The 25494-nt window shown below is 37.8% G+C and overlaps 1 protein-coding gene across 1 annotated transcript in view; it reads left to right on the top strand.

Moving 5' to 3' along the window:
- MYO3A (myosin IIIA) overlaps nt 1-25494 on the top strand; it is a 168534-nt gene that overhangs the window by 86272 nt on the left and 56768 nt on the right. Inside the window, exons 14-19 of the mRNA XM_005908809.2 lie at nt 994-1196; nt 7283-7381; nt 7480-7594; nt 13977-14103; nt 18725-18935; nt 20606-20753. Of these exons, the coding sequence (XP_005908871.2) occupies nt 994-1196; nt 7283-7381; nt 7480-7594; nt 13977-14103; nt 18725-18935; nt 20606-20753 (903 nt within the window). The remainder of the gene's footprint in view (nt 1-993; nt 1197-7282; nt 7382-7479; nt 7595-13976; nt 14104-18724; nt 18936-20605; nt 20754-25494) is intronic.

Below are 25494 nucleotides of genomic sequence, written 5' to 3'. Positions count from 1 at the left end.
TCTGCCTTTTCTAAAACCAGCTTGAACATCTGGAAGTTCACGGTTCACGTATTGCTGAAGCCTGGCTTGGAGAATTTTGAGCATTACTTTAGTAGTCATTAGGGAAATGCAAATTGAAACCACCATGAAATACCATCAAAATGGCTAAAGTATTTTTTAAAAGTCTGATAAGGATGCTAAGTGCTGATAAGGATGTAGAGGAACTGAATGAAAGTCTCTTACATTGCTGATAAAAATGCAAAATGGTACAGCCACTTTGAAAACAGCGCAGAAGCTTCTTAGAAAGTCTAACCATACTCATTATACAACTCAACAATTCTACTCCTAGGTATTTAGTCAAGTGAAATAAAAACCCATGTTCACGCAGAAAAACTACAGATAATTTATAGCAGCTTTATTAATAATCTCCAAGAAGAGGAAACAAGGGAACTAGGAAATGAATAAGAAACAATGGTATATCCATTCAGTGGAGTATTACTCAGCACCAGAAAGGAATGAACCCTGATACAAAACAATAAAGCTCACTGGGTGAGGTTTGGATAAATCTCAAATTCCTAGGCTAAGTCAGAGAAACCAGATTAAGAACATTATATACCATATGGCTCACTTTCTGTATCATTCTTGCAAATTTAAAACTGTAGGCACAGAAGCATGTCAGTGATTGTTGGGGGCTGAGGGTGGAGGGAAGGATTGACTGCAGAGTAATGAGACAAGTTTGGAGATTATTGGATTGTTCTATATGTGAATCGTAGTGGGATTCGTATGATTGCATATGTTTGTAGAAACTTTCAGAACTATACTCTATAAAGGGTGAATCTCACTCTATGTAATTTTACCTTAAATTTTTAAAATGGGATTGTAACATCTGGTAACAAACCAAGAATATGTTCTTGTATGTTTACATCTACATAAAGTGCTTATCAAAGAGACTTTTCATTTCATACAAAAATAAAATTTTGCTTTTATTTTTTTACATCTTGACATTTTCTGTAGGCTAATAACAAAACCCTGCAAGAGAAGATTTTACAAGTAAACAATTTGGTGGAAGCATTTGGTAATGCCTGCACTATTATAAATGACAATTCCAGCCGATTTGGAAAATACTTAGAAATGAAATTTACCCCTTCTGGAGCTGTCGTGGGAGCACAGATCTCTGAATACCTGCTGGAGAAATCCCGAGTTATCCATCAAGCTAGGTAAGTTCACATCACCTATTTCCTATTATCTGGGAAACGTAAGCCAAGATGATGCTTTTGTTTTAATAATAAAATGTCTTACTCATGTAACACAAGTTCAACAAAAGTTTGCTCATCGTCTGCTATGTATGAGGCATTGCCTATTGGAAACAGAGATCCCTCAGCCCTATCTTACTCTCTTATGGGTTATATCCAGTGGAGTTAGTTGTTGCTTTAGTCATTAAATTGTTTCTGACTCTTTGTGACCCCATGAATGGTAGCCCTCCAGGCTCCTCTGTCCATGGGATTTCCCAGGCAAGAATACTGGAGTGGGTTGCCATTTCCTTCCCCAGGGGACCTTCCAATCCAGGGATCAAACCCACATCTCTTGCATTGGAAGACAGTTTCTTTACCACTGAGCCACCAGAGAAGCCCTAAAAGAGTTAGTAAATAACCTAAATTTATGAAAACAGATAGAAAGCCTAAGCCCATCATAGAAGTACTAACAGGGTAAATTAGAGTGATTTCTTAAGTAGAAGAGAATATACTTCTCTACACAAAACAAATGTGAAATTTAATTATAAATAACTTATTTTTTTCTTTTAAATGCTGGTATATATAAATAGATCTTTGTGTTGATTATATTCTCCCAGTGTTTATACACAAGGGACCTTCCCCCCACCTGGAAAAAAGGGATTCAGGAAGGGGTTTTATTGTTGTGTTCTTTTCTTTGTCTTCTGATTAAGCCACCAACATGATGTTCTGGTATGTTCAGGTTGAGCAAGTTCCTTTTGGCAGTTTGTAGCTGAATGACAAAACTTCTCTTCTGTCTTCATGATCCCAAACCATCTTTGTTTGTTATTCTAATGAAAAAACTGTAATAATAGCATTGAATTTGTACCTTGGTATTTTTTCAAAGTTGTGGCAATTTAGAGTCTTCCATATTTCTTTTCTTTTTTTGATAAGATCTCATGGATTTTATCTGCTTTTACTTTTTAAATTAATTTATTTTTTAATTGGAATATAAGTGCTTTACAACATTGCATTAGTTTCTGGTAATACAACAGAAACTGATTCTGATTCACAATGAAGTGAATCAGCTTTATGTATACATATGTCCCCTCCCTCCTGAGTCTCCTTTCCACCCGCCATCCCACCCCTCTAGGTCATCAGAGAGCACTGAACTCAGCTCCCTGTGCTATATAGCAGCTTCCCACTAGCTATCTATATTCACATGGTAGTGCATGCTGGTTTTATACTGAATTATCTACATTGTTGTAGTCATGTGTTTTATGTTAAATTCCCAGGAATTTAGGTACAATAGATTTAATATAAATACCTTTAATAGAAGTATTTGGGCTTCCCTGGTGGCTCAAACAATAAAGAATCTACCTGAAAAACAGGAGACCCAGGTGGATCCCTGGGTCTGGAAGATCCCTTGGAGAAGGGAATGGCAACCTACTCCAATATTCTTGCCTGGAGAATTCCATGAACAGAGGAGCCTGGAGGGCTACAGTCCATGGGGTCACAGAAAGTCTGACATGACTGAGTGACTAGGCAGGCATGCAATATAAGTATTTAATATAAATACCTTCAAATTTGCTCTCCTAAAAATAATGTCATTCATGTTTATTGGACTATTGCACCATATAGTCTAGAAAAGAGCACAATTAGGGTCATATTTTAGGCATACTATGAAGAAAGTAAGCTTATTTTCAGTTGGCCTAAATGACTTTAGTTTTACATTGTTTATTGGAGAAAAGTATTCCAGGTTGAAATACATCTCAGTTATAATTCAAGAACATTTGCCTTATAATTTTTCTGTTTTCCAGGTTTTTTACATCTATTTTTTTCTTTTACTTAATTTGAATTTCATTTTTAAATACTAGAGAAGCTTTTTTATGATGTTTAAAACTGAAAGTATCAGAGATGTAATAGAAGAATTCTTAGTAGGTCCTTTAAAAGATGATATACCCTCTCATTCAGGAACTGAAAGGAAAGAACCAGTTTAAAGGGTCTAACTGAGAGGACTGTTTACAGAAGGAGAGGCTGGAAAAACCAAGAATAAACGGTGAGATACGCACAGGCTAGCAGTGCTGCGAAGTCATCCCGACCCCTGGGTCTGTAGGGCAGAAGGAGGGGCCACACCGCAGAGCCTGCTGAGACCTAGGACTGTGCAGGGTTGCTGCCTCTTGGGAGCTGCTGCCTGAAGGAATGTGGTCCACCCTCAGTGTCTGTGGGGGACCCTGAGGAAGCCTTAGTGGGTCTACAATAGGGGTAGGCCAGAGAATACAGTGACCCTTGAACACTGTGAGGTTAAGGGGTGCCAACTGCCCTTGCAGTCAAAAATTTACAAATAACTTTGTCTTTCCCCAAACATAACTAGTAATAGTCTCCTGTGAACCAGATGATAACCTAAACAGTCAATTAATGTGTATTTTGTTAAAGTATACGTACTGAGTCTTACAATAAGGTAAGTTAGAGGAAAGAAAATGTTATTAAGAAAACTATAAGGAAGAGAAAATATATTGAAAGTACTGTACTGTATCTACTGATGCCGTGAAGTTCCTGTTGTCTCTTTACAAGATGAATCATCTCTCAACACCTATGTCAGTATTGTCTTAGATGATACTTTCAATGTTATCCTAGCACTGGACATCAAAAAGGAAAAGATAATGTGAAAAATGAATTCATATTTACTAATTGCTTCACAGTAGCCTAGCTGATATACTAATGAATGAATCTTATTCTTTTTAAGAATCTTATAAATATTAGGGCAGACAGTATTACAGTCATATTCATCATACAGTATTGGAAACATTGGTACAGTAAAAAAAAAAAAAAAAAAAAAAAAGCACTTGGTGATGATAGGCTGATATGCAATATCTCCAATTACGAGAGAGAGGCATGCTGCATGGTCATGTAATTCTTTGAGAGCAGAGTGATAAAATAATAAGAAAAGTAACACATGGTTAGTTTTATGTTAACTGTCACCACCCCCTGTATGCCTGGGTAAAGATAAGTTCTCCACTTCATCTTGCACAAGATAATCTACACACATTTTTTTTATATTGGAAAAATTTGCACATAATTTTCCATCATTCATATAATCCATGTAAATGGACCCAGGAAGTTCAAACCTGCATTGTTCAAGCTGCCTTATCTGGTGACTTGCTGAGCCTGGGGTTTGCTCCGAGGCCATTCTGACCTGGGTATCACTAATCATATGAGTTAAGGCAGGACATGAGATGGGTAATCTTTGGAGATACCCATGAGATGGGTAATCTTTTTTTCCTGTTCCTTTAATTCTCTAATGGTTTATCTACTGAAGGTCAGTATATTTCCTATATCATCTCCAGCTCTTATCAAATTACAGTCCTCAGTAAATGTAAACTGGTAATTAACAAGAACACCACCAATTGTGGGTGTCTACACTTATGAGTCACTCTGCTAATTGTGTACCGCGTCATTTACGTGTTAAAGGTATGACACATAGAGCAATCAATGTGATTTCATTAGAACAAAGCAAACTAAATTATATGCTGTGCCTGTCTTAGAGGAGTTTTGTTATTTTGTGGTGAGAAGAGACCAGAAGTGCGCTTTCAGTTTTGTTCTAACCTTGCTCGTGTACAACACAGTTGTTCATCATAGCGTTACTGGTGACTGCCACAAATGATGGCTGGAGGCGTAGAAGGTATGAACACAGTCAGCTCTAAAGGGTGCGGCCATCCTCAGGTCAGCATCTGGGCCTGTGGACGCCCCTTTTCTTGAAACGCTCACCTGTCTTTGCTTTCATGACTGAACTTATCTCTGAGTTTTTCCTCTCTGACTTAGATTCATCCATCCATTCCCAAAATGTATACCTAGCAAAAGTTTGTTCTTGGAGTGTTTCTTTCTCTGAATATTCTCAGGCTTAGCGATTTCTTCTGACATCATGGCCTCAATGGATAGCTGTATGTGATTGACAGCAGAAGATGTGTGTCTTGCTGTGTCCCAAGTTCATATTTTTCATTTCCAACAACCTGCTTTCATCTCAAATTCAATTGAATACAGGCATACTTCGGACATATTTGTGGCTTTGGTTCCAGCCCACTGCAATAAGGTGAATATCACAGAAAAGCAAGTCACATGAATTTTTCAGTCTGTTGGTGCATACAAAAGTTATGTTTACAGTATGTTGTAGTTTATTATGTGTGCAATAGCATTATGTCTAAAAAAAATACACATATCTTAATTTAAAATGTTTTATTGCCAAAACAAGCCTTCAGTTCAGTCATTCAGTCCTGTCTGATTTTTTGCCACCCCCATGGACTGTGGCACACCAGACTTCCTTGTTCATCACCAACTCCTGAAGCTTGCTCAAACTCATGTCCATTGAGTCAGTGATGCCATCCAGCCATCTCATCCTCTCTTGACCCTTCTCCTCTTGCCTTCAGTCTTTCTCGACATTCGTTGGTTGTTTTCCAATGAGTCAGTTCTTCACATCAGCTGGCCAAAGTATTGGGGCTTCAGCATCAGTCCTTCCAGTGAATATTCAGGGCTGATTTCCTTCAGCCAGTTATAATTTTTTGTCAGGTGGAAGATCTTGCCTCCATATTGATAGCTGCTGATGGTTCAAGTTGGTGGCTGCTGAAGACTGAGGTGTCTGTGGCAACTTATTACCAATGAAGTTTGCCTCTTTGATTGACTGTTCCTTTCATGAACGATTCCTCTGTGGCCTGCGATGCTGTTTGACAGCATTTTGCCCACAGTGGAACTTCTTTCAACACTGGAGTCAGTCCTCTCAAACCCTGTTGCTGTTTTATCAACTCCCTTTATGTCATATTCAAAATCTTTTGTTGTCATTTCAACAATCTTCACAGCATCTTCACCAGTAGATTCCATCTTAAGAAACCACTTTCTTTGCTCATCCATAAGAAGCAACTCTCTAGCCATTCCAGTTTTATCCTGAGACTGTAACATCTCCATCACATCTCCAGGCTCCACTTCTCATTCTCTTGCTATTTCTACCACATCTGCAGTTACTTCCTCCACTGAAGTCTGGAACCCCTCAATCATCCATGAGGGTCAGAATCAACTTCTTCCAAATTCCTGTTAATTTTGATATTTGGCTTCTTCCCATGAGTCATGAATGTTCCTAATGAAATCTAGAATGGTGAGTCCTTTCCAGAAGGTTTTCAATTGACTTTACCCAGATCCATCAAAGGAATCGCTATCTATGGTAGGCATAGCCTCACAAAATATATTTCTTAAATAATAAGACTTGAACGTCAACATTACTTCTTGATCCATGGGCTGCAGAGTGGATGCTGTGTTAGCAGGTATGAAAACACCATTAATCTCATTGTACATCTCCATCAGAGCTTTTGGGTGACCAGGTGCCTTGTCCATGAGCTTTCATAGTTTGGAAGAAATTTTTTTCTTCCAAAAAATGCCTCATTGTAACCCACATTCCTTAATTGTGCTATTATAGAGCCTTGGAAATGCTGATTATCCAGAGAACCGCAGAGTCGTGGAACTTGAGATTCATAAGGGACAGATTTCTCTTGCAAGAGAGAAAACTGAGCCCCAGAAAGACAGGGTAGAGAGGTGGTTAATGACATGGGCTTTGAAATCAAACAGCCCTGGTGAAATCCAGTTTGGCCATCAACTCTGTGACCTGAGGGGAGATTAGTATCCCCTCTAAGCGTCAGTTTCTTTGTATGTGAAATGAGGGGTTAAGGCAGGTGACTAAGATCATGTAGCACTCACCACTACCTGGCATGCTCTATTCATTACTACTTTGTTCCCACTGGCATGCAAACTTTAAGAAGTCAGGGCATTTTGACTGTTTGCTCCTGCTGTATCCCCAATGCCTAGAAAAGGCCTGGTGGGCCCACAAATATGTACTGAATGATTCATACAAAGCGCTTAGCAGAGTCTGTAATTCAATGACAGTTGTAGTTGAAAATACTAAAGACAGTCGCAACCCAGAAGGCCAAAATCCAGTATTCCAGGAAACCCTCCGTGGCACTCACAGTTGTTCTGATAATTGTATCACCAAAAAACTTTAGCAATTAATAAGTGTTCTTACGAACCACCATCCTGAAAATGTCTTATCTTTTCAGTGGAGAAAAAAACTTTCATATTTTTTATTACATCTATACTGGTTTAGCTGAAAAGAAGAAATTAGCCCATTATAAACTGCCAGAAGACAAGCCTCCCAGGTAACTCAGCAGCTTGAACTTTTATAAATAATACTTCTACTTTTCACTAAATTTTAGATTCTCACCTATCCTTTGGGATTCCACCCCCCCACCCCCAGATACCTGCAGAATGACCACATCAGAACAATACAGGACATGATGAATAATAGTTTCTATAAATCCCAATATGAATTAATTGAGCAGTGTTTCAAAGTCATCGGTTTTACAATGGAGGTGAGTATGGAAGACGTTTAAACCTTTAAGCGTCTTTTTGTCATCACTTATGGTAAGAGTTAGCATTTATAGAGTGGCCCACATGCCAGACATTGTGCTCAGTGCATTATATGGATAATTTTTTTAATTACTGAAATGACCTTATGAAATAATGATTATGATTTTTATCTCATACTTGAGGAAACTGTGGCCTTGAGATATAATTGAACTTGGTTTTGTTCTTAATCTTTTATTTTATATACATTTACCTCTCCCGCATATATATAAAATTTTATGTAAATACATAAATGTGATCATGTCACACTTTTTTTAGTGCAGTGTTTTCTTCTTACAGCTTTATGAAGATGTTATTCATATACCGTACAAGTCAGCCATTTAAAACTGTACATTTTAATGACTCAATACAGCCACAGAGGTGTGCATCCTTCTCCATAATCACTTTGAGAATATTTTCATGTTCTGAATTTTTACCCGCAAGGAAACCTGCTCGTGATTGGCAGTTCCTCCTCATTCGCACCCCACCTCTGCCTCTGTCACCCTCGATCTGCTTATTCTGTACATTTCACATGACTCGAGCGATGCGTTATGTCCCCCTTTGTGGTCAGCTTCTCTCATTTGACATGATGTCTGCAAGGCCCATCCATGTTGTAGCATGTGTCGGTATTTCCCCGCCTTTCGTTGAGGTGTGCTGTTGCATTGTGTTTATATGCCTCATGTTATTTACCCATTCGTGACGTGATGGGCATTTGGGTCAGTGCCATTTTTCAGCTGTAATGGATCATGCTGCTGTGATCATCCATGTCCAAGTTTTTATGTGACATGAGCTTTTGCTTCTCTTTGGTGTCTATCGAGGAATGGAAGAGCCAGGTTACAGAGCAACACTATGTTTAACCTTTTGAGGAACTTACCACACTATAAGCAGCTGCACTGTTTTTCAATTCAGTAGGTAGGTTCGGACTTCTCTCCATCTTCCCCAGCACTTACTACTATCTGGTTCTAGCCAGTCTCGTGGGTGTGATATGGTATGTGGGCTTGATTTACATTTCCCTAAAGACTTATGGGAGAAGGCAATGGCACCCCACTCCAGTACTCTTGCCTGGAAAATCCCATGGATGGAGGAGTCTGGTAGGCTGCAGTCCATGGGGTCGCTAAGAGTTGGACACGACTGAGCAACTTCACTTTCACTTTTCACTTTCATGCATTGGAGAAGGAAATGGCAACCCAATCCAGTGTTGTTGCCTTGAGAATCCCAGGGACCGGGGAGCCTGGTGGGCTGCCATCAATGGGGTCGCACAGAGTCGGACACGACTGAAGCAACTTAGCAGCAGCAGCAGCAAAGGCTTATGATGCTGAGGTTCTATTTCATGCACTTGTTGGTCATTTATCATTTATATATCTTCTTTAAAGAGGCATCTGTTCACATTCTTTGCTTAAGTTCTTTTTATTATTGAGTTGTAAGAATTATTTATGTTGTAGATACAAGTGTCTTACATGATTTGCATGAATTTTCTCTTTTGTTGTCTTTTATTTTCTTGATGGCACCTTTTGAAGCACATTATTTGTATTATTGATCTTATTAAAAATTTTTTTTATTAATGTATGAATTTGGTTTCTTGTTTTCTTTTTTAATGAGAATGCTTAGTTTCTCTATTCATGTTCCTTACTTGATAATGAAAGCATTTAAGGCTATGACTTTATCCTTGAGTAATAAAGATTTCTTTCTGTGTCCTAGGTTGTATTTTCAAAATTTTTATAACAAAGTATCTTGTTTAATAGGGACTCCTGAAGGCTTTTAGAGAAGCTTTCAGACTCTGCTCTTAGCAGCTTACTTGTAGTTTGCTGTGTTGATTCAGTTCTGTGATAAGAATACTTCACTATAAATGCTAATCAGGCTTTTAGATGAACTCTTGCAGGAAAGTAGTGTGAATTTGTTGGATTTTAATTTCATTTTCATAAATGACACTCCTACAACTTGAAACTGTTCATGTATCTGCTTAAGAAGTTTACTGAAATTTCTTGGGTTATCAAATCTCTACTAAGAGCCTGAGCTAAAAATAATACCTAATTCTTTTCCAAAACTTTGGAAAGTTTTATCAGCAGGATATAAAATGTAGAGATGCTGATGGAAGTGAAACGTGATGAGAATCATTCAAATTATGTGCAGTGATATTATTGAATCTAATTTTGTAGCATGTTTGTCAGGAAGTGCTGACTCCCTTCTAAAATAGAAGGCTGTCAACAGTAGCCTTTCATCCATTTGATACATTTGCTCACCCCCAAATAATTATTTCAGAGCTGTACCTGGGGACTTCCCTGGCCATCCAGTACTTTCCAATGCAAAGGGGTGTGGGTTCCATCCCTCCTTGGGAATCTAAGCTCTTACATGCCTTGAGGCCAAAGAACCAAAAGATAAAACAGAAACAATATTATAACAAATTAAATAAAGACTTTTAAAATGACCCACATCAAAGAAATCTCAACATAAAAACCCTGCTGTACCTGTTCTTTGCATAGGGCAAAGTTTGCTGCTAAGTGCGTTTTCTCAAATGCGGAGCCTCTTCTGTTGGCAGTTCTGATGACAGATCTTGACTTCTTTTGGAAAGTCTTTGACTCCACCTTGGGTATCCTAGCTGCAGGCCTGAGGGGAAGTATTTTTAAGAACCTTGACCTTAAGGAATGGGGTGTGATCTCTGCCAACTTGATTGAGGTTGGAGAAGGACACATGAATGGCTTTTCTTTTCCTAACTTGAAATTGGGGCCTTCTCTTCAGAAGAGGTTTAGGTAAATCAGGATAATCCTTTTCCATCAGGAAATGTTTCAACTTTTAGGGTTAATTTTTCTGATGTGGCCTTTCTCCATAACCAAGAAGAATTCAGATGTGATGTGGGGGGTGGCGGGGGGGGACTCCCTACCAGGCTGCTTTTACAGCCCCAGAATTTAGAGTCCCCCTTGAGTTCTGAAATACGTTGCTTCTATGTTTCTAGGTGAATGAGCCTGTTGTGGGAAGGAGTGGGTGAGAGCTGTGGGAGCTGTAGGGGACCTGGAAGGCTGTTTTCAGGATCAACCAAGGAGAAATGGCTCCTCTGGAGACCAGAGAAGAATCATTACCATGACTTTCCCAAAGAGTTTTCAGTTTATGCCAGAAGATTAAGAGCTAAATGGACAAGAGGAAAACATACTGTAGACTTATTGACAAACTAGAATTGAATGCATCCTTAGGTAAATACTTTACTTACAGGAAACCTTGGGCTGAAGTTGAATAACTTTTTGGTTTGGAAGTAGAGGCTCTAGCTCAGCCATATTTATTTTGGATAATTCATTCTTTCCAAAGATTCATGGACTTTGCCTGGAACTTTGACTGTCCACTCTATAAACTGCAGCACAAATCAGGAAACAGTGGTTCTGTGATCTCTAGGCAGAAAGGAGATGATTGGAGACTTTCCCTCTGTTGATGCATTCAATAGCTTTTAGGCTATGAAATGGAAAAAAGAATTCATTTTTAAGATTTCTGAGGGTTTTTAGGGAAGCTTGCTGACTTTGCTCTTAGCTGTAATGTTTTAAAATGAAAAACTTTCTACAGGTGCGACAGATGCATGTTTCTTAAAGGACCAGTGCATAAATCTCATTCTTCTACTGTACCTTCTCAAAAGAAAGAAAAAGAAGGAGGAGGAGGGGAATAAGCAGAAGTAGCAGCCAAGGTTAACAGAGTGATTACATTGATACGTAAGGACAGGACAGTTTGCTTGATCAATTACAGGCTTTGCTGGAGATTTGGGACAAAAATGATGAGGACAGAATGGAGTTGAACAATTGAGAGAGTACTAAGATTATAGAACTCACTGTGGATATTTCATGTGAAGAGTGGTGTGGTTTGTGCCCTTTTGTAACCATGAGGTCTGGGTAGTGGACATCATATGACACTAAAAACTGTGCTGTCAACCTTACCTGACTACCTTTTGGGAACAATACTAATCTGACCTGAACATTTGGAGTTAGAGATGATCCTGATAAACACATTTCCTAATAAAATAAGCATTTTTATTACTAGTGAAATTAGTGTATTTATAGGTGGTTCAAGGACTTATAGGTGGACAGTCCCTGACTGGGAAGGCATGAATTTCAGCCATTTTCCAAATGACATGTGGCTGCCACCCAGAGATTTCAGACAAGCCATGAGAGACATTCCAGGTGATTCCACATGCCCACCCTGTTCCAGGCTTAGTCCAATTCTTTGTGACCCTATGGACTGTAGCTTGCCAGGCTCCTCTATCCAGGGGATTCTTCAGGTAGGAATACTGAAGTGGGTTGCCATTTCTTCCTCCAAGAGATCTTCCTTACCCAGGGATCGAACCTGCGTCTCTTTTGTTTGCTGAATTGGCAGTCAGGTTCTTTACCACTAGCTCCACCTGGGATGCCCCTCCCCTCTCCCTAACCTCCCCAGAACTGTGCCATCACCCACAGCTTGTAAGTATGGAGACAAGTCAGCTTAAGCAGTAGGGGGTATCCTGGCGCTTAAAGCAGAAGAGGATGCAATGAATAAAGAAAAAAAGCAGTGTCCACTCTTGTCTCCAATCTTTGGTCATAATATGAATGTAGCAAGTGGTCGATGCCCCTTTGGACTGTGGTCTGGCTCTGTTGGTTGCCTGGTTAGGGGGAAACAGAAGAGGTTAACTGGGTCTCAGAGCATCCTCCAGACTGGAAGCATGTTGTCCACCTAGCAAGCAGCTTCTGCCGCCAACCCAAAGCTGGGCTTCTTTGTAGCTCTCTTTCCTGCTTTGCATCATCAGAGGAACTTATCTTTTTACCAGTTCCTTCCCCCAGAGGTTGCTATCTTAGAAGCAGGGTATCAGTTTTAATTGGTTTATTGGTTTGTTTACTTCCAAGTCCGAGTCATTAGAGGCAGTGTTTCAGTTGTATTTGCCTCAACTGCTTTCCGTTGCCTGGCAGAGCAGTGTTTAGTCACATTACAAGGATACGAGTCTAGCAGTCAGCGTCTAGTGACAAATATAATTCATTTATGTAAAACTGCAGGTTTCAGCTTAAACATATCAGTGTTTATTGAATATCCAAGCACACAGCTTAGGAGGAATGAAAATATAACATCTGTTTCTGGAGCTGAAGCACAATTACTGCTAAGTATTTTTGAAGACTTTTAGTCCAGTTCAAGGTGACCCTCCTAGAAGGTACTGCTCTCCCACCCAGAAGCAGAGCCTCCAAGAGTTAACAAGACAGACTGTCCTGGATGGGACAGAGTGGAATTAAACTGAGTGGGTGTTCACTTCCTTTTTATCCCACTCCTGATTTTTTTATGTAATCTCACTGGCTTTTTTGGATGTGTCCTTTGTCCGTAGCTGCTTCAACTTCATCTTGAAAAGAGGCAACTTGCAAAATAAAATTAAATGGCTTGATTTTCATATCCTGTAAGCACAGCTTGCTGCCTTTCACAATTTTGGTGACTCTCCAATAGAGAGAATGTTTCTCTCTCTCTCTCCCTGTTTCCTTCTGTCTCTGTCCTGATCTTTCTCTGATTGGTGTTGACAGCACCCATGGTGTATGTGTCCCTTTAAATATCCCTGGGATTTAGTTTACTTATGCATTTGTGATTCAGCACACGCCAGGCAAATTGATAGGCGAATCAAAATAAAATATTCTCTAAAAATAGCACAAATTAGAAAACTCTAAAACTTTTAAAAACACGTGATTCCCTAAGCCATTTTCTTGCCATAGCTTTAAAATAAATGATTAGTAGTTTTATGAGTCAACTCATTTAGAGGCAATTTTTATCATGTCGTGACAGGAATTTTATTTGTCTCCCTTTGCACAGAGTCATATGTCTTTTGTCAAAGATGAGAATGCCTTTTCTCCCCCCTGCTTTAAGTTTCCTTATATTTTTTATGACAGTCTAAAATCATAATATAGTACATTTTCTTTGGATTATCAGTTGTGGGCTTCCAAATGACAAAATAATATTTGTGAAGTAAATTTTTAAATATTTTAAAGCATCACACAAAGTGGTGAATTTCTATGAAACATTTTATTTTTAAAAATTGGTTTTAGTCAGAATGGGAGGGGCATGAAAGTCCCATTTAGTTAGTCATTTCATAATAATTTGAAAATAATAATTTGGTACCTAGTTGTCTTCATTCAACATTATAAAAAGTTACAGTTCTTGAACGTCGCAATTCAGCCAGCATTGATGATTTGAACAGAATGAGAGGACCAGGGAAGCCAGTTGGCTTCTCTTAGTTCGGCATCATCGTCCATGGGATGACTTTGTTATGCTGGAGCCTGTAGATACTTCCCTGGTCTGTCTGCAGCCATAGTCACTGCTTTGCTGTTCTCAAGGTGAGAGGGCTGCTAACCTTTCCATGCTGTATTTCAGCAACTTGGAAGTATATACAGTATACTGGCTGCAATCTTGAACGTTGGAAACATTGAATTTTCTTCTGTGGCAACTGAACACCAGATTGACAAGAGCCACATTTCGAATCATGCAGCTCTGGAGAACTGTGAGTTTTATTATCTTCCATTCAAAACTGAACTCCTAAGAAACATCTGATGACATGGTGAGAGTGTCACATCGGGGCAGTTGTACGTTTATGGAACCCTAAAAAAGAATACTCAAATTCAATTTGCATCAAGTGAAGTTTCCAGAGTCCACTGTTTAAAACAGATCTTCGTGTCTACAAATTAGCCAATTACTATAGGAAACATTTCTAAAGACTAGGCTTTCGTGACTATTTTAGGAGCTATTTACATTTCAGTGTAAAAGTACAGAAAACGTAATTAAGATTTAGCAAACTGATCTGAAAAAGAGTTGAAGTTGTTATTGTGTAAATTTGACATCTCTGTCATTTATAAGTAATAAAGATCTGAATATTTATTTTTGTACCGAATGGAGTTTTATACATATTCATCTTGGATTGGTTCATTTTGGAGTCATTTTCTATGCAAGTAAAGTACATCATGGTATTTGCTTCAGATCAACTTATATTGACTGAGTTTAATGAATTATTTCAGTAATTTAAAGTTTCTCACTGATACTGTCCTGTGGCAAACTTTTTTTTTTTAGAATATACCCTATTTTTATTTTTAATATTGGCATATGCCCCACAATTCCAGATCTGTTAAAGTTTCATTTGTAACCTGGGAAATATGATATAAAATTTAATTTACAGTAAGTCCCCTACATACAAACAAGTTCTGTTCCAAGAGTGCGTTTGTAAGTGCATTCTATTCATAATTCCATCAGAGTTATCTTCAGTTCAGTTCAGTTCAGTCGCTCAGTCGTGTCTGACTCTTTGCGATCCCATGAATTGCAGCACGCCAGGCTTCCCTGTCCATCACCAACTCCCGGAGTTCACCCAAACTCATGTCCATCGAGTCGGTGATGCCATCCAGCCATCTCATCCTCTGTCATCCCCTTCTCCTCCTGCCCCCAATCCCTCCCAGCATCAGAGTCTTTTCCAATGAGTCAACTCTTCGCATGAGGTGGCCGAAGTATTGGAGTTCCAGCTTTAGCATCAGTCCTTCCAGTGAACACCCAGGACTGATGTCCTTTAGAAAGGGCTGGTTGGATCTCCTTGCAGTCCAAGGGACTCTCAAGAGTCTTCTCCAACACCACAGTTCAAAAGCATCAATTCTTCGGCGCTCAGCTTTCTTCACAGTCCAACTCTCACATGTATGAACATGACCACTGGAAAAAAATCATAGCCTTGACGAGACGGACCTATGTTGACAAAGTAACGTCTCTGCTTTTGAAAATGCTATCTAGGTTGGCCATAACTTTCCTTCCAAAGAGTAAGTGTCTTTTAATTTCATGGCTGCAGTCACCATATACTACATAAAAGCAAGCAAAAAATAAAACATTTTAAATCTTACAGTATGGTATCTTGAAAAATACAGCCGTACAGTACAGGAGGCATACATGAGTTGGCACTGAGTGAACAGGCAAGTAGAGTTACTGACTGGAGGAGGGAGATGAGCTGGGAGGCGGTAGGGATGAAGGATCATCAGCAATAGGAGACACAGGGCAAGCTGCAATTTCACTTATGCCTGATGTTGATGGCGCAGGTTCTGGTTCCTTTCTGGAATCAGATGCAAGCTCCCATCTTTGAAAGCTTGCAACTTGAAGGTTCATATGTAGGGGACTTACTGTGTATATATTTTTTCTGATCTATACTTACTTATGAACAGAATGAGATGTTTTAGGGTGATTTCAGAGAGCTGAATGCCAAACCATCCTGGTCTGAACCTGTCCACAGATCTTTATCATCTTCATCATACTGAGTCTGGAACCAGCTGGGTAATACAGCAGATGTGTCTGAGGTTGGCATGTAATGATGCAACCTGTCTGTCTTTTCCTATATAAAGAAAACTTAATTGGCCTATACAATATTAGGTTATCGGAAGTGGAAGGAGTAACCAGAAAACACCATGATAAAATTCAAACCTCACTGTCTGATCATATTTAGGTGACTTATCAGCACCAACAGAATGAGCTGCAATAAAGCTATGATGTAGATATAGTACATAAATTACCACCAAACTGAACAATGATTTTGATGATTGACAACCTATTTTTATAGAGCGGGAGATAGTCATATGGGTCACAAAGATTAATATTAATATAGTTAAAATTAATTAAACCACTTTCTGAAACAACCACTCATGGGAAACAGAAATTTTACTAATTTACATGAAAATGATTTATAGTTAAAGATACAAGGAATTATCTGCACATGAAGGCTGTGGCTCTGGATGGTTTTACAGGTGCACAGTTTCAATCAGGCACCAGTTTTGTCCTTTCTCTTCCGTAACTCTCTCCCAAATATGGTCTCTTCTTTTTATCTCCATCATCATTATTCTCATCCAAGACATATCACCTCTCACCTAAACTGAATGACCACCCAGTGGTTCATTCCACCTTAATTCTTGAACTTTTACAGGCTGTTCTTCACAGTTCATTCAGAAATCACCTACCACATGTATTCATGGGATCTCTCAGTCTCCCTCTGCCGCTCCTTGCCCCTCTCCTTTTCCCCACCTCCCTCTATCTTCCCACTTGTACTTCTTGATTAGCTTCTCATTTCCTCTGGATGAAGACCATCAAGATGAGAACTTTGCCTTACAAGGTGTTCTACTTAGCAGTGTATCCCCAGGTAAAATGCCTGCCATGCAGTAGATGCTCAATAGATAAACATGTCAAATGAATGAATAATGGGGGAATAGAAACAACTGTACCAGTCTAAGTAGGAGACATTAATCAGAAACAGAGCTAAGTAGAATTACCGGAAAAGGCATTACAAATCACAAGGGAATCAGTGTTGTAGAGACAGGCAACTGCCTGACCATTTGAAAGACGAGGGGTTTGAATCCTTCTCACACACCACATACAAAGGGAATTCCAAATGTATATCAATATAAATGCAAATAAGTAAATATATAAGTGTACAGGACAAAATGCATTTATATAATCCTGAGATGAGAAAAGACTTGAAGGACTTTATGTGAGAAGATCACACGTAAGTTTTAAGTAGGTATTTGACTACATAAAAATTAAAAGTTTCACCCTAAAAGCAGGAAAATAAATTGCAATGAGATGAACATGAAGAAAAATACTTGCAATGTATATATCAAAGCATTATTCTCTTTAAACTTATAAATCTGTTAGGACAGATGAATATATCAATGAAAAAAGAGGCAGTTTACAAAGTAAGAACAAGTCACTAATAAAAATATGAAAAGAAGAAAGTATTCAGCTTTTCTAGGAACCAAGCACAAATTGAAAGAAGAAAACATTATTTTTAAAAATAATATATATACAATATTGTAAAGTTAAAAAATAAAATAAAATTTAAAAATGATAATCTCTGGAGTCTGTGATCTTGTATTGAAGTTATTTATCTTTCATTTAACTGAAATTGGTTCAGAGTTTTTGAAGAGCAGTAGTGTATCTCAACATTATATATATGTTTTACATATATATATATATACACACACACACTCAGAACCAACTGCTAAATTTAGGCAATTTATGTTAAGAAAATAATACAAGACAGGAACACAGATTCATGCCCAAAATATTTATCCTCACATTCTTTACAATTGTGGCCATATGGAAGCAACCTAAGCATCTAACAATTTTAAAATTGATACATTAAGATATATGTCAGAATATTATGCAGCAAAATAAAATGATGCTAGAAAATACTATTCAACAAAATTGGAAATGCTTAAGATATTAAAATGTATGTGCAGAATAGTGGCAATAAACATGCCCAAGAGGAAAGAAACACAGAATGTTTTCTTTGAAGGTAGGGATTAGGCTCAACAATTTTAGCCACGTAGTCAAGAAATATCTTTTCCCAAGTGCTGAAAGTAAATTTAAAATATTCAAAATATTTTAAAAGGAGAACAACTAATTGGAGAAATTAGCCTATCTGTCATGTAATAGTTTGGTTAAGGATGTTTATTATGTTAAAAGTGAGTTTTGTTCACTGAGTTTAAGTATTATTCATTTAAAAGTTCTCTGATATTTAATTATCATTAAGAATTAAATATTCAGGCAGCAAGTTTTAACAAACTTTAGTCATTGACATATGTAACTGATAAGTAGTATGATAAACATGTATGAATGTTAAAATATTTTATGCTCCCTTGTTTCCATATTGTAAATGTTACTTAAAAGACATTTGTTTGCATATATCCCTTAAGTCTAGGTAACCTTACAATTAATTTCTGTATTTTGAAAATGTGTCTGTATAATCACATTCAAATGATACAGAAGTTTTCATTGTGTTTTTAAATTATTGAACATAACTTAGTGAAATTATGTTTGGCGTAACCTAAACAAGCACTGGCTTGTGCAGTCGGTTGCTCTGTCAGTCAGTTTGGTTTGGGTCGTGCCATGTTATACGACAGCCTGCAACCAACCAGTGTAGATAAGTGGAGAAAGATAATCAAGAAGAGACATAGAACTCTTATTGAATAGGAGCTTCTTTTTATATTATAAAACACTCACATGCTTATTTCGTGTCATTTAATTAAGACATTTTCATTCTCTGGGGACTGACTTCATTGTCATAAAGTCTTCTAACAACACCTGTTTATTTATTTATTTATTTTTAGCTGCTTCTTTGCTTTGCATTCAAGTAGATGAGCTGCAAGAAGCTCTTACCTCCCACTGTGTGGTCACTAGAGGAGAAACCATCATACGACCCAACACTGTAGAGAAGGCTACTGATGTCAGAGACGCAATGGCTAAAACTTTATATGGACGCTTATTTAGTTGGATAGTCAACCGCATTAATAGCTTACTGAAGCACGAGGCATCACCCAGGTAAAAATCTTCATAGAACATGCTCCCCAAATGTCAAGTGATGTAAATCTGCTTTCTAATTTACTGATTTTTCTATGAGTTCCTTTGAAGATGTTTCTAACTAGTATCATTTAATTATTAAAGTTACATTTCTAGTAGATCTGCTTTATTTCCTAATGATATACCACTTCACTGCACCATGTGACTGTAAAACTTTTAGAACTGCTGGAACAAAAACTGTAGCAATGTGAATAAACATAATAGAAAGTGATTTTTTTAGTGTGACTTCTTACTATCATTTTACATGTTCTTCTAATTAGAAGGTGTACTGTGAAGCTTATATATCATTTTATACTTGCAGAGAATGTCTGTTCAGCAGTTCTTTGTGTTGAGGGGTTGAATTAAAACTTTAAGGCAAAAGAAAAGCTTTTTTTTTTATTTATTATATTATCTTAATTATTTATTTTTTGGCTGCACTGCATGGCATGTGGGGTCTTTGTTGCCCAACCAGAGATTGAACCTGAACCCCCATGCACTGGAAGTGCAGAGTCTTAACCAGTAGACTACCAGGAAAGTCCTGGAAAACTTTCTATTCATATTTTAACCCAGCAAGGGTATGACCTCCAATGAAATTTGGTTCAGAAATGCTCTAGATAAACTGGTAAGTGACAAGGTACAAGCAGTAGTGTTATGTGACCATAACCAATGTAAAATATAAGATAAATCTATGGCCTGTCTATACACCAGGGATTATGCAGAGATATATCTTTACATTTACATCCACAGCTTTATTCTGTAAATCATACAATCTTTAGAAATTGGTATGTGAAGGACAAGATAGATTTCTACCTTAAGGTCATCTCATTCGCAGCTGCTTACTATGCATAAAAGACCATTTTATACACATTTCAGGCCTGCAATTCATTGTTATTTTTCCATTGCAATAAACACCACACCATTCAAACTGTTCAAGCAACTTAAGAACATGGAGTAATAACATTCTTGACTATCTGTCCCTCAAAATCAACGAACAGAGATAACCTTTGTGAAGGAGCAGGGGAAAGAACACATCTGGAATATTGAATTATAAAATAGTATTTAATTGTATTTTAAAGTATTGTATTATAAAATAAATTACTATATATTTATAACTTTCTCCAGGTTACTGTGAGTTCTGTTTTAAAAATGACAAGTGAATAATTCAAAAACAAATAACCATTCTTTAAGTAAAATATTTTTAGCAGGACATTTTAATTGTCCTAAAATGAGAGACAAAATGCTCTTTCACAGAGTTTTTGCTTTTCTGGTATGGCTTTTATTGAACAGAGTCATGATGTATTCTGAGTGCTCGGTAGGTTTTCCATGTGATTCATGACTCACTCAGGGCTGTGATTTTTTTCTTTATAAACCTATAGGGCAAAAAGTTTATTTTGTTTAAGTATTCAAGATAGTATGGAAATAGTTTCTGAAGTACAGGGAAAATATTATACTGTCTACATCTTAAAATGAATGCTAGCTACTTTATGTTCTATGGAGGGAAACTTTTTCAGTTAAGAAAATTTTCACTCTTGTGTTCTAATAATATATAGTTTCTTAGCTAAATCACAAAAGTGACTCAGAGATACCCTGCTTTCAATTACCTCCTAAGAAAGTAAATAAAAGCTCAAAATGATACCTCTTTAATTTTCCAGTGTCAATGGTGATGAACTAAGCATTGGCATTCTGGATATATTTGGCTTTGAAAATTTCAAAAAAAATTCCTTTGAGCAGCTGTGCATTAACATTGCAAATGAACAAATTCAGTTTTATTTCAACCAACACGTGTTCACCTGGGAACAGGTGAGTTGAGATGCTTTGTTATATATAGTATACATGCATGCAGTGTGTGTATTCTGTGGAGAATTGTACTGTGAAGTGGGATCTAAATCATAGATTGAAAGCCTGAAACATTTATTAAAGTCTACAAAAAGATTTCCTTTGCTCCATGCTCCTAGTAAAAACAAAAACAAGCTAAAAAGCTGGTATGCATTTAGTTTGTCTTGATATGTGATGTTGAATGTGCTCCACCAAAAATGGCTGGACTCTTCTCCAAAACTTAGCATATCTGAGCCCTTGCAAACAAAGGAAATTTGGAAATTTAAGTAAGAAGATGTGTCTAGGGATTTCTTTCTGTAGACTGCAAAGCTGAAATTCTGTTTGGAATTTAAATACCCACGTAAAATGCATTAAACTTCAAAATTCCGGTTGCTAAGCAACAGAACACAAGATAATGGATTTTATGTAAACGCCATGAGATGGTAATTTTGTCAGAGTACAATAAGTAATTTATGATTCAGCTTCAAAAATCAGAGTGTTACTTGAACTGCATTTGGCAAAAATGTAATATTAAAATTATTTAATCAAGCCTAAAAGAAATAGTCATATTTTATATCATTTAGCATGTCATTTTTCCTTTAAGTAATATTATATTGTTGTGTGTTTACTGTTATATGGTTGTGTGTTCAACTTAAAATTGAAGTTTTTGTTTAAATTTGAAATAAACTAGAGGTACATGGATTTTTTTTTAATTAAAAATACTTAGCTTTGTTGCAAATTTACTTTGAAATCACATTTTGAAAAAAGTGGTTGCACAGAAAATGTTTAGATTGTGACATTTCTTGGGGCTGAGTTTCTCCACTGTTTACCTGAAACTGTCTTAACATTGTTAATTGGCTCTACCCCAATACAAAATAAAGGTTTTTTTTTTAATAAAAAGGGCAAGAATTTAAAATTTTGTCTGTATTTGCACAGCTCTCATCCACCCCAGATTCTTGTTTCTCTCACCCTCTCCCTTTCACCGCTTCTCCATGCCTCTCCATTAGTGCCATCCTTTAGCTTAGTTATACTATGAAATCTTTTGAAGTCTTTAGAAACAAAACCTTCTTGAGCCTGCTTATGTCTGTAGCCATGGCCCTCTCTCTTCCCTTCACAATCAAGGTCCATGAAAGCATATTCAACATTCACTGTAATATATTGATTTCTTCCCCACCTGGGTACATTGAGTCCATAGCATCTGACTACTGTGTAGGAATGGCCCTTCTTAATCTCATCAGTCACTAAAATCAGAAACATTTTAGTCTCCACGTTGGTCTTTCTGTATCTTCAACCCTGTTGACAGATTCCTATTTCCCTGCGTTGGGCATCCCTAACACGCTTTCTGTTTCTCTTCCTCTTTGATGATTTCCTTTTTTTACTCTTCCTGCACCAACCCGTGCATCAGTGGTTCTTAACCGTGGCTGCATCTTAGAATCACTTGGGTAAAATTCCAGTGCCCAGATCCTGTCCCAGTCTATTTAAGTCAGATGTCTCGGGATGAGACTGAGCTATCACTAGTATGTTAAAGGTTCCCAGTCTAGTCCAACTGAGTACAGCCAAGGTTGAGAATTACTGCCCTAAATGCTAGCTCCCAAAAAGTTCTATCCTTGGTATCTTCTAATATTCACTAGGCAAGAATCTGTTTCCAATACTTCAGCTACTCCCTATGTCCTAGAGATGCTGCAGTCCCCATCTGTAACCCCATGCCTCTTTGATCCTCCTCCTGCAAGGACAACTTCCAGAACTTGATCCAGAATTGAATTCATTTTTCCCTCCCACTTATATTCTTTCTCAGAGAATGGCATCTCTAACCACCAGCTTACTGAAAAAAAAACAGTGAGACTTATATTCTTTTTTAAATATTTATTTGACCGAGCCAAGTCTTAGTTGCTGCAGATCTTCTATTTTAGTTGCGGCATTCAAGAACTTTAGTTGTGATATGCAAACTCTCAGTTGCAACATGTGGGATCTAGTTCCCTGACCAGGGGGTGGAACCCAGGCCCCCTGCACTGGGAGTGTGAAGTCTTAACCACTGAACCTCCAGGGAAGTCCCCATTGAGACTTTTCTTATTCCTTCCTCCTTTATGCTCCAGTAAAAACATGTGACATTTGACAGCACAATATTTGGTTTTTGTTTTTGCTCTCTTTCACTAGGCTGAAAGCTCCTTGAGCAATTATGTATTAATTCTTTTTATATCTTCAGAGCCTGACATAGAGCAAATGCTCAATGAATATTTATTAAATCAATATCATCTTGCTTTAATGATTCACAGTGTTCACAGCATCAATGCTAACCAAAAATTGAAATAAGTAAACTTGTGGCGGCAGGGGGTGATTTGGACTTTTTGATAGGAATCTATTCAGGTTACCTGCTTCATGGGATCTGGTACATCTTCATGCATTTCCTGTCTGCTTAATTAATTAATAATGTGTGTTGGTAGGCTTCTGTTAGTCTTCTCTTTGAGGGATTAAGCTTAGAACCTGGTTTTATTGGAACTAGCCTTTAACCCAGTGTATATCTTTCAACAATTATTTGCTTTTCACTTTTAATAGAATGTTAGTTTATGGTTCACTTTGACTGATAGCCTTGAATTTCATTTATCATCCTAATGCTTTTAATTCTTTTGTGTTTGGGCTTGCACAAATGAAACTCCTGTTACATGACTTTTAAAAAAATATCCTTGAGAGATTTTCAAGACAAAATCAATTCAAAATTGCTCCAGCAAATTAAAAATGCGACTAAAATCCAGGATTATGCAAAGCATTTTGAGGAATTAAGGCCATTCCCAATCCTTTCAAGTGCCATCATGGGGTAAGGACCCCAGAATCCCTACTTCATGATCTTATGGACCAAACACTGGCAGCTGAGTGACCCGGTCAGTGAATTTGTGATCTGGTGGACACAGGAGTAGTCAGGGATTCTGTTGATTTTAACATGTGGGTGCACCTGATTGGGTTTTTTTTTTCCTTTTCCTTTCATTCTGTCACTTCCCTGTGAAGGCAAAATTTATAACTGAGAAATGCTTACGTAGCTGTGTATTGGTTACCACAGATAAAGAGAGCATTTCTACTAAGGGAGGCAGCTTTTTGTAATAGCCCTCACAGTGAGTCTCCATGGTAATTTGTAGCCAAGATTTTGCTTCTTTGGGGTTTGTTTTTGCTTATTTTCCAATTTTCTTCCATGTGGAAGGGAGCTCAACAGTAGGCAAAGAGTGATACAAAGCTTGAAGTTCTCTTCAAGTCAGAATCAGACTGGTGTTGTAGTGATGGGTTTTGTTTGTTTAATTGTGCACTGTGGTGTAATCATTGTGGTACAGACAAGAAGAAATGATGTCTGTTTCCTAGAAGTTTACAATTCAAATGAAAGAGAATGAATATCAACCATGGATTAGTCCCCCATGGGCATGAGTTTGGATTGGAATAAATGCCATTGTTCTTTAGACTCAATTCTTGTGTGATGCTCCAAAGCATTGTTCTAGAATCCTGAAGATCCACTCTATTTCCTCATATGCCTATTGATGGGGATAAGCTTTCTGATCCATTAGCACATTTTTCTATTAACCAAACTAGAGTTGGTTTTTAAAGTGAGCTATTAATAGTTGTTTCTCTAAAGGATAGGTTTCTATATATAATATGCATATGTGATTCATATATGTACCCATGGGTTTAAAATTAAAAGTCAGAAGTCATTTTATAAGCAGGAAGCTATTTACAGCACATAATGGAAGCAATAAATGCAATAAGTGACTTATCTCAGAGTGTGATGTGTATGAATTTTATCTCCAGCTGTTCATATTCTAAAGTTTAAAGCTTTTGAAGATTTGGATGTGGGCTCCAACACATAATTGTGGCAACTGCAAAGAACAAAAATTCATTAATTATATAGTATCTACATTTTCCACTTTTTTTAGCATCATAAAGTAAAAAGAATCAATCAGCCGATAAAAAATAGACCCCTTATACGTTTCAAATTGTTTTGCTTGCAAAGTGTGAATTTTTATTTTATATCCGGCTTTTCCCCCTGTCACACCACTTGTGTTTAGTGGTAGTGGCATTTGTGTTCTGTGTGCTCTCCAAGGGATAAAGGCCGTTTTATAGGCATTTTCCTTATCGGCATTGACAGCCTATACACTGAAGAAACCCTTGGTATACAACAAATCTTCCTTTATAAATGATTGGCCAAATTTTCGGCTGCTGTTTGAGATCACACCAGATGTTCCTTAAACTTCTCACCTACTGAGTATGGAACACACGCGCACGCGCGTGCATACACACACACACACACTAGTCACTCAGTCGTGTCCAACTCTTTGCTACCCCATGGACTGTAGCCCGCCAGGCTCCTCTGTCCATGGCATCCTCTCGGGCAAGAATACTGGAGTGGGTTGCCTTTCCTTTCTCCAGGGGATCTTTCCGAGGGATCGAACCCAGGTCTCCTGCATTGCAGGAAGATTCTTTACCGTCTGAGCCACTAGGGAAGCCCTAAGTATGGAAGCTGGTACCTAAATGAGTGGATGCACGTGGCGCATCCCTGAAGCTTCTCCTGGCTGTGAGCAAAATGCCTTTTCCCTCTGGCTCTCGAAGGCTGCTTTCTGGACTCCTGGTCCTTCCCACCCCTCACGCATGATGCACACTGTTTCTCTTCCATCAAGGAAGTGGGTCAGCACCCTGCATCAAGGAAGTGGGTCACGCCCTGTGATGTGGGTATGTGTGGTACTTATTTTGA

This window comes from Bos mutus, chromosome 13 (genome assembly GCF_027580195.1).
Source record: "Bos mutus isolate GX-2022 chromosome 13, NWIPB_WYAK_1.1, whole genome shotgun sequence".
Classification (NCBI taxonomy): domain Eukaryota; kingdom Metazoa; phylum Chordata; class Mammalia; order Artiodactyla; family Bovidae; genus Bos; species Bos mutus.
The sequence above is the reverse complement of the archived record's forward strand: the minus strand, read 5'-3'. Positions and strand labels throughout refer to the sequence as shown.